Raw genomic sequence first — 19,510 nt, forward strand, 5'->3', positions numbered from 1 at the left:
GGTCATCACCAAATCAATAGGTGACCCAACAATATATATATTAAATACTAATAATAATTAAATATAATATATTTTTAAAATTGATTTGATGTTTTCTTAATTTTAAAGTCATCCCAATTTCCAACGCATTCAACACCCCCCTATAAGGGGTGCCATTAGCACCCCTCCTATTAAAATACTGCTTCCTCGCGATGCACATTTTTATATATATTTTTTTTGTAGATTTTTACAATTAATAATGATAAAAATATTGCTCAATTTTTTTTATCTAAAAGCTTTTTTTATTCATTAACTTTTAATAAAAAAACTACAAACATGAAAGTTACGATGTTTTATAAACCAAAATATATACCATTTAATGGATAATGTAACCTAATTTAATCATGTAGTTGAAGATATAAAATCAAGTCTTGGTTTTTAATGCTTAACCACTAAATATTTAATATCATGACTAAAATATCATTATTATCTATTACAATTATTCAAATATAAATATAAATTTATATTAAAGAATAATTGGCTTACCGGTATCTGAGTCTTTTTTGTCTTCTAAAAAGTCAGGGGTTTAAACCTCACTAATGATGAAAAAAATGTATAAGTTTATTTGTTGTATTTGTCTTATATAAAATATATTATCTATACTATATTATAAAACATCTGATAAAAACTCTTAAAAATCATTTTCTATGCATAAAGTATTGTATATTGATGCATATTGCTTAAAATCCAAGATTACAAATAAACTATGCGTAAGTACAACTTATTAAAGCTTCATGTTTGAATTCGTGTAATTAACTACAGATAAACATAATCAAATACAAGATAAACATTTCATTTTAAATATAAAAATCTAAAATATACTTAGGATAATCATTGAGTTATAACATAACTAAATTATTATCCTTATAAAAAATATTATATAATTAAATCAAAAATAAATTACTTCATTATTAAATCTAAATTAAATTATAATAAAAATTGCATTAAAGATATAACACAAAAAAAAAAGAACTTTCAAATAATTAATTTGATACTAATATTGATATATTTATTTTCGAAATTTTATGATATTTTCAAATTTATATCTTATTTAAAAATAAAAACATTATCTCATTCTAAAAAACCACATAAAAACCATATTAGAACATCTACAGAAACGGAATAAAACGAAATATTAAAATCAAGATATATCTCGCTATATTACACGAATACCCTTATTGTGTACATAAAAAGAAATATATAAATTCACACAACATATATAATAAAATCATTCAAACAAAATTTGGGCCGGTGGACTCAATTGAAAGTTTAAAAGTAGAAATGGGTTTAGTCGGTAAAAATTGGTTATTTGGCCCAATCTTTTGGGCCGGGTAATTGGATTAGTCGCTCCAATAGGTTTATGTGCATCCCTATTCCTAAATCCTAACTCAGGCTTGCAAAAAATTAATTTTATAAAAACATGTATAAATTTGTAGAGAAACGTTAAACCTCTAAATTATACAACCGATATTATCACCCATTTTTTTATTCTTTTAATTAAAGTAGTTATAACAAATTAAATAGTAACTGTTAATCATCAAATAGATGTTCTTGATTTGATTGAAAGGGTTGTAGGAGAAAAAGTTTCGGAAACACAATTTCAAAGGGGTGTTTGGGATTGCTTATAAAAATAATTTATTGACTTATTCCGGTACGACGCCGGTAATAAGTACTTTTGAATGTTTAAATAAATAATTTATACCGATATCAAATAGGTAATAATTTTTCTGACTTATAATAAATTAATAAATATTTTTATAAAAAAAAGATAAATTATTTCAAATAAATAATCTCAAACACTTTTTTTGGTATCGTAATTTTATACATTTAATTTTTCATAGCATTTCTATAAGTTTTTGGTAATTACATGTGATGAAAGTCTCCACTCACTCGACCACCAATCCATTGTCGATATATAAAAGACTCCAGTGCGATGCGAGTGCACTTGCGCTCGCTTTCTCCGCGTTTCATCACTAATAATCACTGCTGCTTCCCAACTACTTTTCGTCTCTTTACCACATCCATGTCTTACCGTCCTAATTCTCAGGGAGGCCGTCGCGGTGGCGGTCGTGGAGGAGGTCGTGGAGGTGGTCGCCGTGGTGGTGGAGGTGGAGGTGGAGGTGGAGGTGGAGGTGGACGAGGTGAGCAAAGATGGTGGGATCCTGTTTGGCGTGCTGAACGGCTTCGACAGATGCAAGGCGAGGTTAAATTCGGTTTAGGTTTTTGTTTTCGTTTTACAGATTAAGTTCATTTCGTTTCTAGGGTTTTTTCGTTTTGAATGAAACGGTAACGATCATCTTAAACCATTAATAAATCCATGCGTGTGAGTTGTGACCTATACATTGCACATAACTCAAAAAGAGCCGTACTTTGATTTTGGATATTAAACTGGGTAACTTTCAGTTCATGATTGATATGGACTTTAAACTTGTCGAGGAAAAATCCTTTGCAAACATGGACTTCATAACGCTGTGAAAATAGAATTGTGTTGGTGTTAAATACGCAACAAGTTCATGATTAATATGGTGATTTCAGGTTGAGGCTTTTGATAAGAATCACTGGTGGGGACAGATAGAGCAAATGAAAAGGGGAGGAGAGCCAGAGTTGATAATAAAGCATAACTTCAGTCGAGGAGACCAACAGACTCTTTCTGATATGGCATATCAACTGGGTCTTTATTTGTAAGTGCCACAATTATCCCTTGCTTTTGAAAACGTAGATGTATTCGAGTATTGTTAGCCAAGGGAAATGTGTTACCACTTTCACCTTAATATTTTGCTCTTATTGTTTGTGGTGCTATTTTGTATGTAAAGAAAGCTTGAATCTTAGAATCTTGCAATGCTACTACTGTGAATAGTTTTTATCTGGTAAACATCCTTACAATTTATGATGTTAACCCCACTTACAAAGTGTTGTTATGCAGTTATGTTATGGATCATTTAGGAAAACATTTAGTTGTTATGTTTGTTTAGAGAACTCAATCACTTGCTGTCGTTACTCCTCAGGTTTCTGTTGAGGTCTATCCATAATATCCTGAACAGTTCCTGTACGCTGAGCGCCTTTTTCAAGGAACAAATATAGTGATAATTTGATTCTTCATCGCCGTAGTAAACAAGAGAGAAAATATAATTTCTTTCTTCGTCTTTTATGCACATTTTACCTTACAATCCCTGTCTTGGTATTTTCTTTGTGGAAAGGAAGTCATGCATACAACAAAGGCAAGGCACTTGTGGTGAGCAAAGTTCCATTACCTGACTACCGTGCAGATCTTGATGAGCGTCATGGATCTGCACAGAAAGAGGTAGGGCAAACCCATCTGTGTAAGCATCTGGATGTTTCGAGTTTTATGGGATCACATCTTATTCTTATTTGAACCATATCTATTTTGTAGATACGGATGTCTACAGAGACCGAGAGAAGAGTCGAGAATTTGTTGGATAGTTCTACAGGGACCGGAAAAATTGACAAAATATCCAGTGGATCCATGCAGAGGGCCAAGCAATTTCCCAATGAATCAGATAAAACTGCTGGCATCTCAGTTTTAGAGAGAGATGATGCGAAGAAGGCACTTAGTGTTGAACTCAAAGAAAGACAGGAAAAGCAGAAGGTACATATATATATAATGTCCTCTAAGATATCTTTCAGTATCATCCAGGGAAACTGAAGGATTCAGTTTGTGTTTTAATAACTAAAAAACTTGTAGGAACGTGATTCTGTGAAGGAGATGTGTTTGTTCAGAGAGAAGCTTCCTGCACACAAAGTGAAAGCTGAGTTTTTAAAAGCTGTTGCTGCAAACCAGGTTCTTATTGATTTTAACATCTTACATTGTCATCTATTTAGTTTTATGCCTTTGACTTGAAAGACAGTTTTGAAGGTTTGCAAATTAGCCTACTATTTTATCACCAACTTTATGTCTTTGTGTGTGTATATATATGATTCAGACTCACAGTTTCCAGTCCATGAAGTTGCAACATTTTCTATTTGGGATATGTCATCCAAATTGCAATGTTTCCTTTTTTTGGAAACATTTTAATTACATTCGCTCTTCAAGTTCTATTGATGTTGGTTCGCAAGACCCTTTTATCTCATCATCGTTTAAGGATATTTGAGACAGTTGACTATAGTCAAATATTTTTGTTAAGCTACGTGTTTAGTCAAGTGTTACAATTTCCATGGATGGAGGTAGTATGTCTCTTTTATTGTGCATTAATTTAATCGTCCACTGCAGTAGCCATTGCAGCTCTCATCTTGTATGCCTGACTCGGTGCATTTATAAGTGGTGAACTATTTATTAAGTGGCGGGTGCAGCATATGCCTTCTATGTTTGTTCATTAGCATCTTTTTGTTACCAATTTATCAGTTTTGTTGCTTCCATTTATTAAGAACTCGATACTTTTTTAATCCTGATTGACTCTGAAACTAGTTAAATTCTTTTAGTGACTTTTAAATCCCTAAACAGCTATGGTGAATGACTCAATGTTTTTTTGGCAATAAAGGTATTAGTGGTTTCTGGAGAAACTGGTTGTGGCAAAACTACACAGCTTCCTCAGTTCATCTTAGAGGAGGAAATATCATCCCTTCGTGGTTCTGACTGCAACATTATATGCACCCAACCCCGTCGTATATCTGCTATATCTGTTGCTGCTCGAATATCCAGTGAAAGGGGAGAGAGCCTCGGTGAAACCGTTGGTTATCAGATCCGTCTGGAGTCAAAGTGCTCTGAACAGACAAGATTATTGTTCTGCACGACAGGAGTATTGTTGCGGAAGCTGGTATTGTAATATTATGCAGATTTTCATCTTCAAACGTGTTACATAAGTTTCTCTGCATTTTATCTAGTCCTCTAGACATACATAAATGTCTAAAAACTGCAGATCTTGCCCAAAAATTCCTACTTATATTTCCTTTTTGGACCACAGTAGTGGGCAGATTGCATAGTTTGCAATGTGTGGTTTGCAAGCCTCATCCACATAGGCTACATTCTTTTGTAGAACCAACAACGAGATGTAAATCATAGGATGGTTTTAATTCTGCCAGATGTTTTAGAACACCAAACTAAGTTTCACGAAGCATCTTGCTCCAGTCTGCCTTGCAATGAACCACATAGATTGTTGTTTTCGTCACTTCCCTTATTGTATACCATTAAAAGGTCTTCTCTGATGTTGCTTTACAGGTTCAGGACCCAGCTTTAACAGGAATCAGCCATTTGCTGGTAGATGAAATTCATGAAAGAGGAATGAATGAAGATTTTCTTTTGATAATTTTGCATGATCTTCTCCCAAAACGTCCAGACTTGCGACTTATATTAATGAGTGCCACTATTAATGCCGACTTGTTCTCCAAGTATTTTGGAAATGCCCCAACCATCCATATCCCGGTACTACTTTTGTTATCTTGTGGAATTTTCAGCTTTGGCTCTCTGGGTTCGCCATTTGTTTTATTTGTTAATCAAATCATTATTATTATATTACTAGGGATTGACCTTTCCTGTGCAAGAGCTATTTCTAGAAGATGTGCTGGAGAAAACCCGTTATGCTGTGAAGTCCGAGTCTGATAATGTTCAGGGTTATTCAAGGAGGAGGAGGAGACAACAAGAGTCTAAGAGTGATCCCATAACTGAGAAATTCGAGGTATGATTTTATGTTTGCTAAACCATTTAGTTAAGCATGTCCCATGGTCTTTATTCTTGCTCCGTGGTAATTTTTGAGTGTCCTGGTTTTAGTTCAGCTGTTCTTTATGTTTCAATTTTGTCTCTTTGAAGCTATTTGGGTTGGTTAAAGCGACATGATGTACTTGTTGAACTTAAAGGTAAAGTTAATGTGGTATTTTCCTCAGAGTAACATGCATCGTTAATCACCCATGCTGCAAGGGGATGAACTTGGGGTCCGTTCACTTTTAAGAGTGGGTGTGGGGGAAAAAACTGTTCTCTTTGGTTGGAGACTAAGTTCCATATGTTTTTTCAAGAGGTTAAATGAATAGGAGATAGTTGCAAGGGACCTAAAGAGACCCCTTAAATGAATAGCATGGAACTGGAGTAGCTCATAACGTCGCCTCCTGGTGTAGTCATGTAGGGACTAAGTTGTTATTCATCTTAAATGGAAATTCCCCTGAGCAGTCAAACTAGCTGCAGCTGAAGTGATTCATAGGTTTATGGTATACATGCCCCTCAAATAGGATTAGTCGAGTCACTGGAGGTAGTCTATGGAAAAAAATAAAGTACCTAGAGATATCAAGTTAAATGAAACTATTAATAGAATACTTGTGTGGTCCTATAAGTAAATGTTGTGGAATCTTTAAACGGGTCCATGTTTTGTTAACCAAATTCCATATCTTAAAACGGGTCCATGTTTTAGCGACTTTTGGATTTGTTTTCTTAATATGTTTTTTGGTATTGCCTTTGTTTTCAGTATTGATAAGAGTCATAAAGTGTAATCCATGAACCTGTTTGATATCTTAAATTTATGCACATGACATCTAATAGATAATTTCTACCAAAACATGAACTACATGCATTATCCTGTAGAATCAAGCAGTGCATTTCTGTATCTTTTGTCTATATTTTTATGTTCCAGTGGACCCGTCACATGGATATTATCTTCTTCTTAGTGTTTATGACCTACTGTTATCGAGCTTATTGAACCTAATTTCTGTTGTAGGATGCGGACATCAGCTCTGTGTACAAAAGCTACAGTGCAAATACTAGACAATCTCTTGAAGCTTGGTCTGGTTCAGAAACAGACTTGGGCCTTGTATGTATCTAACTAAGCAACAATTCTCGAAGTGGTAGATTTGAAGTTATCGTGCTCACATAAATGTGCATAGGACAAAATACATAACATGTAGCTTTGTACTTTTACCAATATCTTTTATATATTCACTATATAAACTTTCTTGATACTTGGAATAGTACGTGTAACTGGTAAAAGAGATGGTTAAACTGGAAACATTACAAGCCAATTTTTTTACAATAAGTTTCTTCACGATTTTGCATGCCGACGCATACATGACACGGAGAGTCATACATACATGCATACACCCACCCACCCACCCACCCACATATACTCGAACATACAAACACACTGATAGATACAAACACACATATACACTTACATACAGACAGACAGATGTAAGCATATGTATATGTACACTTACATTATACATATATATTCATAGAGGATAGATGTCTGCATATATTTATACACACAAGCATACATACTCTCACACACATATACAAATACGACATATAGATAAGTACATACATGCATATAGGTAGATGCATTTACACACACGCACCCACACACAATAAAGGATGTATATTTATCTGTGTGTATGTATACACACATATATACATCTATATGATGGGCCACCTTGTGCATTACACCATCTGCCTTTCTTTCCCTTGCTAATGATTTTCTAGGAAACATTCAGTTCAAAGCTGCAGACCTGTAGTATATTCACATAATTGCAAGGTTTAGTTGTATCTGGCTTTGTTTGCATAGTTGGAACTGATGCTATGGTTCACAAACTATAAGACTTGTTAGGTTATAGAAACCAATTTGTGTGGAATATCAGCTGAACGTGTTAAAGAGTTCTTTATCGTTTTGCAGGTGGAAGCAACCATTGAATATATCTGTCGGCATGAAGGTCCAGGGGCAATTCTTGTGTTTCTTACAGGTTGGGATGAAATCTCAAAGCTGCTTGACAATGTCAAGGCTAACAATTTTCTATGCAATCCTGCAAAATTTCTTCTCCTTCCTCTTCATGGTTCAATGCCTACTGTCAACCAACGAGAAATTTTTGATCGCCCTCCATCAAGCATGAGGTAAGCGTTTTCTATCATCTAGATTCATTTTTATATAAACTTCATTATGAGGAATTAAGCTGTTTTGCTTCATCTCTAAGGTTTTATTTTCTTCTTAAACTGTCACATTCATCCATGATTATTCAACTGAATTAGCTGCAAATTTGCTTTCACTGCAAACTTTTTAGGAAAGGGTTTCCGGATTTAGAATCTTTTGGATTTTAGCCATAGAAGTACCCTATTCGATCAATTACATCTCTCTGTTAAGAGTTACATCATAAATTCTTCAGATTTCTTTTTGAACATTCAAAATACAGTTTTTTGGGGACTAAAACCCACTTGTTAAATACTAGTTATATTTGTTCATAATATTTGGAAATACTTTTAAGATTTATTTGTGGGTGGGCCATGTGGAATGAAAATGAATTGACTCCTATATCTCCGAGTTGTTATCCCAATGTTGTATTGTGTCGTTTATATGTTCTGAGCACAGGTCACTACTTAATGACCTCATGCTATCAGTGGTTACATTTCAAGTGGATGCTAAAAAATGAATGATTATCTTCCCATGATAACAATATAATCTTATTTCATTTATTATTTGTTGGGGGCATTTCTGCGTTAAATTAGTTGCAGTTCTAGCTTGTAAACTATTTCTGTAGCTGGTATTTGAGGTTTTTACTTCTTTTTTTCATCTTTATTTCTCCTTGTTCCTTCCACTAATTTATACCTTAAACGAATATTTTCAAAGCTCATGATTGCTCTTTAATCAGTGTGCTAGCAGTTTGTCAATTAGCAAGTGTAGATCATACATGTTTCAAAATTCTTAATTCGACGACTCTTCTTATCTGCAGAAAAGTTGTTCTAGCAACAAACATTGCAGAGAGTAGTATAACTATAGATGACGTGGTTTACGTTATTGACTGTGGAAAAGCAAAGGAGACCAGTTATGACGCTTTAAACAAGCTGGCATGTTTGCTACCATCATGGATATCAAAAGCTTCGGCACATCAGGTGCCTTTTTACTTTCTGTAAGGAAAATGTTTATAAGGGTGTTTGATACATGGGACAGGACAAAAGAACTTGTTCCATCTTTGGTGCTACATTTAGACCGGGACAGGACGGAACCAAGTGGGACAGAAGCGGAACAAAGATCAGCGAGATGAGACAAGATTGATAACTACTAAATTAGCCATATCAAATAAGAACCCTAAAACCTTGCACGGTTCTTTCACCAGTCTACCTCATTGTCGCCCGTCCAGTCCCATCTGTGTACCAAACGCACCCTAAAGTTCATCTAATCTTGCATCTATTTCTGATGTCATGTTCTGGTGGCAATGACAGAGACGTGGTCGAGCTGGTCGTGTACAGCCGGGGGTCTGTTATAGATTGTATCCAAAAATGGTTCATGATGCTATGCTTCAGTATCAACCACCTGAAATTCTTCGAACACCTTTGCAAGAGCTGTGCTTGCAGATAAAAAGCTTGCAACTTGGAGCCATTGGAACGTTCTTGGCTAAGGCGCTGCAACCTCCTGATGCTCTTTCGGTTCAAAATGCCGTTGAACTTCTTAAGACTATTGGCGCTCTAGATGATACAGAAGAGCTTACTCCACTTGGTATGATGTGGAATATTTGTTACTTTATATCTATCTATCTATCTATCGGCGAAGGATCGTGTGAGAAAAGAAGTTATTGTAATAAGCATAAGAAGGGATCTAAACTCTTTATCACTTTTAATCTCATGCCCACCCATGATTTAGAAGAGAATTGATCCGGTGTATCTCAGTGCACCTCATTAGTGTTGATATTCAATTAGGATTGATCCAAGAGTGGAGATCTCTTCTTACGCTTCTCCCCCCAACTTTTCTTCTCACTGGAACCCAACCCTCTATCTATCTATATATATGTGTGTGTAGAGAGAGAGAAAGAGAGAGAGGTTCAGGGGAAAACCCCCACAAAATGAAAAACTGAGGAACACCCTGGTAAACATTCATTTGGATGGTATGCACATGTGCATACAAGTAATTGAAGTTGTTTCTTGGTTTTTATGTATGTCTGTATGTTATGCACATTTGTGTACCAGACAAATTGCTTAGAAATTACTTGTATGTACATGTGCATACTGTCCAGATGAATAGTTACCAAGATGTTCTTCAACTTTTCATTTTTTTTCGGCTTTCCCCTGAACCTGACCCTATATGAACAAACTGAGGTAAATATATATAAAAAAAGTAGGATGTTAGATATGGTATTGATAATTAAATTTATATCGTTGAACAGGACGCCATTTGTGCACTCTGCCATTGGAGCCTAATATTGGGAAGATGCTTCTCATGGGATCAATTTTCCAATGCGTTAATCCTGCATTGACAATCGCTGCGGCTCTTGCACATCGCAGCCCATTTGTCCTTCCAATTAACCGGAAAGAGGAGGCTGATGAAGCAAAAAGATCCTTTGCTGGTGATTCATGCAGGTTGGAAATTTCTAGAAACAGTAGATGAATATAAATTCACAGCAAGTTAGAAATTCATATTCCATTTAATTCGGTTTATGCAGTGACCACATAGCTGCTCTTAAAGCATTTGAAGGGTGGAAGGAAGCAAAACGGTCAGGAAATGAAAAATCATACTGCTGGGAAAATTTCTTGTCGATGCAAACCTTGAAGATGATGGAGGACATGAGACTCCAATTTCTGGATCTACTCTCTGATATTGGCTTCGTAGACAAATCGAAGGGTGCAAATGTAAGTTACTATGATCATGCCATCTTGATTTTCCTTCCTATTTAGGATGAATTCAGTATGCTGTATGTGGGATAGTACAATATTGGACAAAACAAAAATTTGATGTCTCAGGGCCTGTTTGTTAGCAGCTTAATGGGACTTGCAGCTTATTCCGTCAGCTATACATAGCTGTTTGGTAGTGGCTTAATGATATAGAAAGTGGCTTATTCAGTAAGATTCTAAGGGGGGAGCTTTATGCTGAAAGCCAAGTTTTCCAAAACCTGTCCCTGCCAATTAAAAAAGATGCTCCTTCCACAAATGGAAAAACTCTCCCAAACAAAAACCTTCCCAATCTATACAAAAATACACACATGTGACGGGACTTAAATGGAAAACGAACCAAACAACCCTTGAGTGAAACAAAAATACATTTTCCTGTCCCACCAAAATACGTGGAACAGAAATCAAGGAGAAGCTTGGTAAATTACTAAACTACCGATGTCAAATTAAAATCCTATAACCTTCCACGATGCTTTCACCCGCCTACCTCACTCTCGCCTGTTCAGTCATGTCCAGTTCCGTCTGCATACCATCTGCACTCTTAAGTTGGTTCTCTTGGTGATGGATTTATGAGTTTTTCAGGCTTATAACCAATACAGTGACGACATGGAGATGGTATGTGCAATACTTTGTGCGGGGCTCTACCCAAATGTCGTTCAATGCAAAAGAAGAGGAAAACGAACGGCCCTCTACACTAAAGAAGTCGGAAAAGTTGATATCCATCCTGCATCTGTCAACGCAGGTGTCCATCTTTTCCCTCTTCCTTACATGGTTTATAGCGAAAAGGTTAAAACTAGCAGCATATACATTCGAGACTCCACGAATATATCAGATTATGCTCTGCTCATGTTCGGTGGCAATCTCATTCCTAGCAAACAAGGAGATGGTATCGAGATGCTCGATGGGTACCTCCAGTTTTCCGCATCCAAGAGTGTTTTGGGATTGATAAAGGTACGTTATTTCAACAACCCATCATCACCCTCAAATTCTCGCATTATTACCGTTCATAAAATGTTTGGGATTTTGCAGAAACTACGAGGAGAAGTAGATAGATTATTGAAAAGGAAGATCGAAGAACCGCAGATGGATGTTTCTGTCGAAGGAAAAGGAGTCGTTGCCGCTCTTGTCGAGTTGCTGCACAACCAGAATGTTCAGTATTGATTAAAAGCATTTTCTTTTTTGTGTTCTTTTTCACAATCAGTTTTTTGATCTCCATACAGAGATAAATGAATGAAAGTTATGAAACAGAGACTATTGCTTATCTGAAGGGTTTAAGAGTTGTATTTGAACCTGAGTTGGTTTTTAATTCATGGAGATATATATAACATGGTAACCATAAACTGCTGCTGCTTTTGGAGTGCAAGTTCTGCACACTGATGATGGGGTTGCAATGTCAGATTTCTCATAACTATGATTTAGTATTTAAGATTGAGATTCATGGTAAAATCTAATATGAAAAACTGAGGAACACCGTAATAACTATTTGTCTATATGGTATGTACATGTGCAAACATGTAATTAAAGATCTTTCCTGGTTTCTATGCATGTTATGAATATGTGGATACTAGAAAATTACTTATAAATTATTTGTATGTACATGTGTATACTGTATAGATGAATGGTTAATAAGTTGTCTGAATTTTAATTTTTATTGCGATTTTTTCTTAAAGCTAACCTTATATTTATATACGATAAATATTTAGAGGTACTCGTTTTTGATGAGATGTCTAGCGAGGATAAGATCTACCACTAATCATTAGGGGTGTAAATGAAATGAGCTAACTTGAGATCGACTCGGTTAATATTTGATGCGACATACAAACGACCTGAGTCGAGTTACCTGATACTTGATTCGATAAGCTCGTAAGATACTTTAGTTTATATATATAGAGTTGGGATCATGTGAGACAAAACTGTTTTTGTAAGACACGTGATACATGATTTTTAGACTTGAAATTTCACAACAAAATACTGTGAATGTAACCTTCACAGTGTTTTTGCTGTAAAGATTCAATTTTTTTTTCCATTCACAACATTTTGTTGTGAAGTTTTAAGTGTAAAAATTGTATCTCATGAAAACAACATTATCTTGATTTTAATATATATATATATATAGAAGGGTACTCGTGCAATGCAGCGAGATACATCTTGATTTTAATATTTCGTTTTATTTTTTATTTTGGTTGATGTTATAACTTATGTGATTTTGAAAAAACGATACTGTTTTTATTTTTGAAGCATATATAAATTTGAAGATATCATAAGAATTGACAAAAATATGTCGATATTAGTATCAAATTAACTATTTAAAATTTCTCATTTTTTGTGTAATTTTTTAATTCAACTTTTTTATTATAATTTAATTTAGGTTCAATAACGAAATAATTTATATTTGGTTTAATAATATAATTTTTATAAAGATAATAATTAATTATTTTTTATGTCGATATGATACGCTTTTATGTGGTTTTGATAAAGTAATAATGTTTTTATTTTTGAATAAAAGATAAATTAGAAAATATAAAAAAAATTGAAAAAATATATCAATATCAGTATCAAATTAATCTTTTTAAAAGTTCTTGTGTTTTGGTGTAATTTACTTAATTCAAAATTTTTAATTATAATTTAATTTAGATTTAATAATATAATTTTTATAAAGATAATAACTAAGTATTATGTTAGAACTCAATAATTATCCTAATTATATTTTAGATTTTTTATATTTTAAAATGAGATATTTATCTTTTATTTGATTATGTTTATCTACACGAATTTCAAACATGAAGCTTTAATAAGTTGCACTTACGTACAATTTACTTGTAATCTTGAATTTTAAGTAATATGCATCAATAAACAGTATTTCATACATAAAAAATAGCTTTAAGAGTTTTTATCAAATACTTTATAATATAGTATATATATATATATATATATATATATATATATATATATAGTTAGTCTTGTGATAAAATGCAAATTGCAAATTTCAACGATGATATTTGCAATGAATTATATATAATAACTAAGGGACTAGAAGATCAAAAAATTGACTAAAGTGTTTGTCAAATTTACGATTTTTTGAATATATATATATATATATATATATATATATATATTTTGAAAGGCAAAAAGGAAGGACAAGGAAGAGAGCTTCGGCAAGGCCATCACCCTCAACCAAGCCAACCACTAAAATTAAACAAAAACATAAGCGAATCCAGCAAGAAGCTAGAAACAAAAGAGTTCAGAAAACTAAATACACGACGAGGGGCAAGAAGACGAAAACATCCCCTTACAAAACCAAGGTAGAGACCTATCCCAAACAAAACGGAAAGACTAGACAAAGACTAAATAAAATAGGGAGAGGAAGACCAAACATCCCAATCAAGATGGAATTTGCGATTCCTGAATTCCATCCAAAGCTTCGAGACGTTTTGAATATATTTATTAACATATGAAAACATGACAAATTTATTTTATAACTTTAAAAGGTCGGGTAAAATTGACATGTGAACGGGCAGCCAGATGATCCAACATCGGTAGGTATAAGAAAAAGGAATGGTGAGGATTTCTTATAATAAAAGGGCGTCTGTCTTCAGGGTGTAAATAAAACGAGTCAACTCGTGAGTCACTCGAGATCGACTCGGTTAACACTCGACTCAATATACTAACAGTTGAGTCGATTTCGAATTTAAACTACTCACGAGTTTTCGAGTCGAGTTCGAACCTTAAAGATGACTATCGTGTGGAGTGCATTGATACTCGCGCGTGTTATTTAGACCCCTACTAATAAATCAAGATATTGTTGATCAATGACTCTTTGAAGATTATTAAACCGGTCTAGGGGATTTTGACTTTCTTATAAAAATTGAATTTTTAAATATTTAATATTTTGGTTATATATAATTTTATAATACATTATAAAGACAATCTAGTAGCTGGTAGCACAAGAGCTTTGAAAAAATAATTAATATTTATTAAATAAACAAATAAATAAATAAATATTTATATTTGAATTTAAATGACGATTTTTGCAATCAGTCGTGTATTAAATTATCATAAACAATTCTATGTTCAAATATTTCGTCTTTGACGTGTTATATAATATTCCCACTTGTATTATTGGATCCTACATTTAACTCTTTTTTTTTCCTTTAATTTATTAAAGAAAAATATACCAATTATATATATTCAGGGTATATTTTAAATGCAACCATATCCATTTGTACAACTAATGCAACTTAATTATTTAAGATATTTATGGAAATGATAAAAGTTCATTTATTATGATTTGAATATTTATGAAAGATGAATAAGATTTATTAATTATGATCAATACTTTATATTAGAAAACATTCAAAACTTTTATAAAATCACATATTCATCAAATTAAATGTACGGTTATGATTGAGTTATATTGGTTGTACAAATATAAAGGACTGTGTAATAACCAAACCCCCCCCCCCNATGTTTGAGGTGGCGGAGGAGCCGATGAAAGTGACGTTGCTAAGTTCTCGATTATTCGAAGAGTTAGTACGAATCTTGGTTGATCAAATCTCCCAAAAGGCAACAAAAGCAACACTGAAGCTGCTCATCAACGTTTGTCCATGGGGGCGGAATAGGATATATATAACAATAACGTTTATAAAAATCCTTTTTTGAGATCTCTGTATTTTTTTCAACATTAATAATTACTTTATATTTATAATAATTATTAAATATTTAATTTAAAAATTAATAAAATGTCACTTCACAGTTTATACGAAATTTAAGGTAAGAACCAATATTTTTATATAAGAACTTAAGATAAGATACTATGCTTAAAAAATCCATTTATTTCTATTTTATTTTATTAATTATAAGTTAAATGATCATGTTTACAAAGGACCAACTAAAAATAAAACCGTTTATAAAGAAATTGAACGTAATAAAAAATCAGACGAAAAATTTATGACCACACGTTATATTTTAAAAAGACATGATAATTATTTTATAAATAGTTTTTATTATTGTATTATTTAATCAGCTAATACTGCCTGCGTCATCCGACTTATACGCCTTACTTGATAGGAGGCTTCAAGAAAAGGGATTCAAACAACCGAGTCAACTCCACTCATTTTCATCATCCTAAAGATGTTATTCGCTTACTCAACCCATTCATCTTATCGGAATTCGGACAACATTTGTTGAACGTGTCAATGGAATTAGCAATTGTTTTAAGATTTTTCCTGTTATACATTAAACCAACTAAAACACGAGATTAACGTAAAGTGCTCCCTCATGAAATTAAATAAATTGATTTAAAATTGAGTTATGAAGCTAACAAATGTGATTCATAAGAAGTCGATAGCAGATGTTAAGTTCAAATATAAGAATTGTAATATACAATCTCTTAACGGTATTATGATATTGATTTTTATACACAAATTTCTTAATTTTGTCTTGGTACAAATCCATTTCGACCGCGGGGGGGGGGGGGGGGGGGGGGGTTGTTTATTAGGACCAAATAGAACCGAGAAACGAAAGGTAATTTGTTTTGTTTATAGTTTTTACAGATGGGGTTAAGGAGCTTGGTTTAAAACGTTACATCTACCTCAACTACCTATAAAGAATGGTTGTTTAAGGTAGCAAGTTTTGTGTCTGATCCGATCTTAACCAAACTAATGGTCAGCTAGTGGAGCATTTGGAAATAAAGAAACCAACGGGTTTGAAAGAATACAACTGTGCCTCCTACTACGTTAGTGGGTTCAAGACAAAAAAAAAAAATATGGAACATAAGAGAAGAGTGAACCAGCCCCAAATGCAACAAATGGCATCCTCAGCCCATACAATTTGTTAAATGTAATTGCGATGCTCTGATTTTCAAAGATCAGGACCGAATGAGAGTACGTATGTGAGGATGCCCCAAAGTGAAGGAGCGTGAAGCGTTAGCCCTAGTAGAAGCTATATCTTGGATTCGTGAAATGGGACATGAACATGTAATCTTCAAGATCGATTCCCAAGTGGTGAGTTATGCTGCAAACCGAGGGGAAGAGGATAACACTAAATTCAGAATCATCATTCAGCATTTCCGGTAACTTCTAGAATCAAAACCATCGATTAAGGTCCAATACGTTAGAAGAGTTGTTGCTCACGTCTTGACAAGACCTTTCTATTTTACGCCTCACCACCTACAGATGTGACCTCTCCTAATTGACTAGTTAAGGATTTAAACTTTACTTCTACTTTCGTTGATCCTTAATGAAAGCTTTTACTAAAAATGATATAAAATAAAGATATGTAAAAAAAAATGGGCAAGTAATCTTGGATCTATTTTGAAAAATCTTAAACGTCTAACCCTACATGAGAAAAATGTTAAAAGATTAAGGACTAAAAGTAAACATTTCTAGAACTATACAGCCGCACCCTACAAACACTCATTTCCCACAACTCCAGTCTCTCGATTCTCTTTGAAAAGTCAAACATTTTGCGCGTGTTGACTTCTTTTTCAAAATTAATAACTCATCATCATCATAATAAAACCAACCCCTCTCCAGCTACTCTTCATATCATTCACACCCAAAATCTCTACTTTCATATACAATTTCAACAAACCCTTTATTCAATTTTCAAATTCGTTTCTGGGGTTTTCTTCAAGATTCAGTAATGGGTGATCGTGTTGTTGAAGTTCCTACCTTTTTTCTGTGCCCAATTTCGTTGGAGATCATGAAAGACCCTGTAACGCTCTCCACCGGAATCACATACGATCGCGATAGCATCGAGAAATGGTTGTTTTCTCAGAAGAGTGATGTTTGTCCAGTAACCAAACAAGTGGTTGTCGACATAGAGCTCACTCCAAACCACACCCTTCGACGATTTATCCAATCTTGGTGCACCCTTAACGCATCTCTGGGTGTCGAAAGATTCCCAACGCCACGAATTCCGATCTCCAAAACTCAAATCCTAAAGCTCCTCAAAGATTCGAAGTCTCCGAAGCTGCAAATCAATAGTTTGAAGAGGTTGAAAACGATTGTTATGGAGAGTGAAAAGAACAAGCGGTTGATGGAATCAGCAGGAGCAGCTGATTACCTAGCGTCCATGATTTCAAGAAACGTCAATAACATTAACGTTACGTCATCATCACCGGCCGCAGAAGTTTCCGGTGTGGATGGGATTGATGAAGCACTGAGCATTCTTTACCACCTTAAGCTATCACCATCTGGTCTGAAGTCATTGTTAACAGGAGATTTCGTGGAGACGTTGACGAGCGTGATGCAACACGCCACCAGTTTCGAGTCACGAACCTACGCCGTGATGCTACTTAAATCGATGTTTGAGGTGGCGGAGGAGCCGATGAAAGTGACGTTGCTAAGTTCTCGATTATTCGAAGAGTTAGTACGAATCTTGGTTGATCAAATCTCCCAAAAGGCAACAAAAGCAACACTGAAGCTGCTCATCAACGTTTGTCCATGGGGGCGGAATAGGATAAAGGGGGCAGAGGCAGGGGCGGTTCCGGTGTTGATCGACACCCTCCTGGATTGTACAGAAAAGAGAGTCCCGGAGATGGCTATTATAGTTTTGGACCACCTTTGTCAGTGTGCGGAAGGACGGGCGGATCTGTTGAAACATGGCGGTGGTTTAGCGGTGGTTTCGAAGAAGATCTTCCGTGTGTCGCCCCTGGCGAGCGAGAGGGCAGTGAGGATATTGTACTCGGTGGCGATGTTCTCCGGCAACAGTCATGTTCTGCAAGAGATGGTGCAGTTGGGGGTGGTGGGAAAACTGTTTTTGGTGTTACAAGTAGATTGTGGAAGCAATATGAAGGAGAAAGCAAGGGAGATTCTAAAGATGCATGCTCGGGTTTGGAAGAAGTCTTCTTGTATACCTAATGACTTAATTTCTGTATATCCATCTTAAAATGAGAGATTTGATGAATTTTTTAGATGTTTAAAACCCTAAAATCATAGAAATTTGTAACCTTGCGACATACGTTTTTTCTTGTTTGAGGGAAAATCGAGACCTCGTTCAAACAATTTTGGTCGATAGAGTTGTAAACTGTGTAATACGATTATAACGGAATTTTGATGAATCAAATACGTACTTCAATGTATTTTTATACTTTAAAGTCAAGATCGGAGAGCTGGGAAGGGTTCCGTCAAACCAAACAGATGATCAGTTAACAGACCTTTCTAGTAGATCTTTCTAGAACTCTGTGAATTAATAGGGTTTTAATTTATTCGTTCGATTGAATTATATTTCAAGTTATATTTGGTTTGGATTAAAAGGGTTTTCTTTAACTTTTTACACCTCATAATCGTATTGAATAAGTTTCGGATTATAGAATTTTCGGGTTATTCAGTTTGATAACTAAAAACCAAAGCGGAATTATAAGGTATCATTATTCAGTCTACCGATCAAACCGTTTAACCAGAAAAATAATAACCCGAAATGGTTTTAACCGAACCTCATTTGGTTTGAGTGGGATAGACATCTGCGTAGGCTTTTAGTTTTTCTTTCTACAACCCCTCTACCGAAACTACTCAATCTTGAATCAGAAGTTACGCAAATTTAATTTCATATGTTTTTTTTTTCATGCAAATAAACAACAAATGAAATTTGAAGTTTTACTTTTTGCTTACTGATTTAAAGTAGCAATAATAGAGTTTATTGAAGAAAAAGACTTAAAAGAGAACAAAGAAACCACTCAAAAATGAAAGTTAGATAAAATCAWGAAGTTTCAGTAAGAACTAGCACTAGACTTCTTCCCCCCTTTCGACTTTTCCTCTCTCCTTTAGTTTGTGCTTCCACCCGGGCTTTTCCTTCTGTTTTATAGAGACCCGAGGAAATTCTTCTAATAATTCATGTAGAAAGGTGAGGCATTTTCCCCGGCATACGGAAAAAAATTCCAGGATG

At 34.5% G+C, this 19,510-nt stretch overlaps 2 protein-coding genes across 4 annotated transcripts; both read left to right on the plus strand.

Moving 5' to 3' along the window:
* Positions 1-1,972: 1,972 nt before the first annotated feature.
* LOC112503913 (DExH-box ATP-dependent RNA helicase DExH1) lies at positions 1,973-11,977 on the plus strand. 3 transcript variants are annotated; one of them, XM_025107886.1, is made up of 16 exons: positions 1,973-2,242; positions 2,575-2,720; positions 3,241-3,340; positions 3,431-3,646; positions 3,743-3,838; positions 4,536-4,811; positions 5,213-5,416; positions 5,514-5,669; positions 6,696-6,788; positions 7,647-7,861; positions 8,695-8,854; positions 9,185-9,458; positions 10,123-10,315; positions 10,399-10,585; positions 11,207-11,575; positions 11,654-11,977. In XM_025107886.1, exons 1-16 carry the CDS (start codon positions 1,973-1,975, stop codon positions 11,783-11,785), a joined length of 3,087 nt encoding a protein of 1,028 aa, XP_024963654.1. In that variant the 3' UTR covers positions 11,786-11,977. The 3 variants fall into 3 exon arrangements, with proteins under 3 accessions (XP_024963654.1, XP_024963656.1, XP_024963655.1); XM_025107888.1 differs by lacking the exon at positions 1,973-2,242 and having other exon boundaries at positions 2,278-2,720; positions 3,045-3,340; positions 11,654-11,785; XM_025107887.1 differs by lacking the exon at positions 1,973-2,242 and having other exon boundaries at positions 2,278-2,720; positions 3,237-3,340; positions 11,654-11,785.
* Positions 11,978-17,201: 5,224 nt separating this feature from the next.
* Positions 17,202-18,660, plus strand: LOC112503916 (E3 ubiquitin-protein ligase PUB22-like). Its single transcript, XM_025107890.1, has one exon. It carries the CDS (start codon positions 17,267-17,269, stop codon positions 18,512-18,514), a length of 1,248 nt encoding a protein of 415 aa, XP_024963658.1. The 5' UTR covers positions 17,202-17,266; the 3' UTR covers positions 18,515-18,660.
* Positions 18,661-19,510: the final 850 nt, after the last annotated feature.

The sequence above is a fragment of the Cynara cardunculus genome, unplaced genomic scaffold, assembly GCF_001531365.2.
Source record: "Cynara cardunculus var. scolymus isolate 2C unplaced genomic scaffold, CcrdV1 Un_Scaffold_4126, whole genome shotgun sequence".
Classification (NCBI taxonomy): Eukaryota; Viridiplantae; Streptophyta; class Magnoliopsida; order Asterales; family Asteraceae; genus Cynara; species Cynara cardunculus.

Bases quoted from the DNA above. Each gene is read 5' to 3' on its own strand.
- LOC112503913 (XM_025107886.1), top strand. From the start codon at position 1,973: ATGCGAGTGCACTTGCGCTCGCTTTCTCCGCGTTTCATCACTAATAAT. The intron at 3,341-3,430 runs GTAGGGCAAACC...TCTATTTTGTAG, and splicing joins ATGGATCTGCACAGAAAGAG to ATACGGATGTCTACAGAGAC. The intron at 5,417-5,513 runs GTACTACTTTTG...TTATATTACTAG, and splicing joins CCCCAACCATCCATATCCCG to GGATTGACCTTTCCTGTGCA.
- LOC112503916 (XM_025107890.1), top strand. From the start codon at position 17,267: ATGGGTGATCGTGTTGTTGAAGTTCCTACCTTTTTTCTGTGCCCAATT.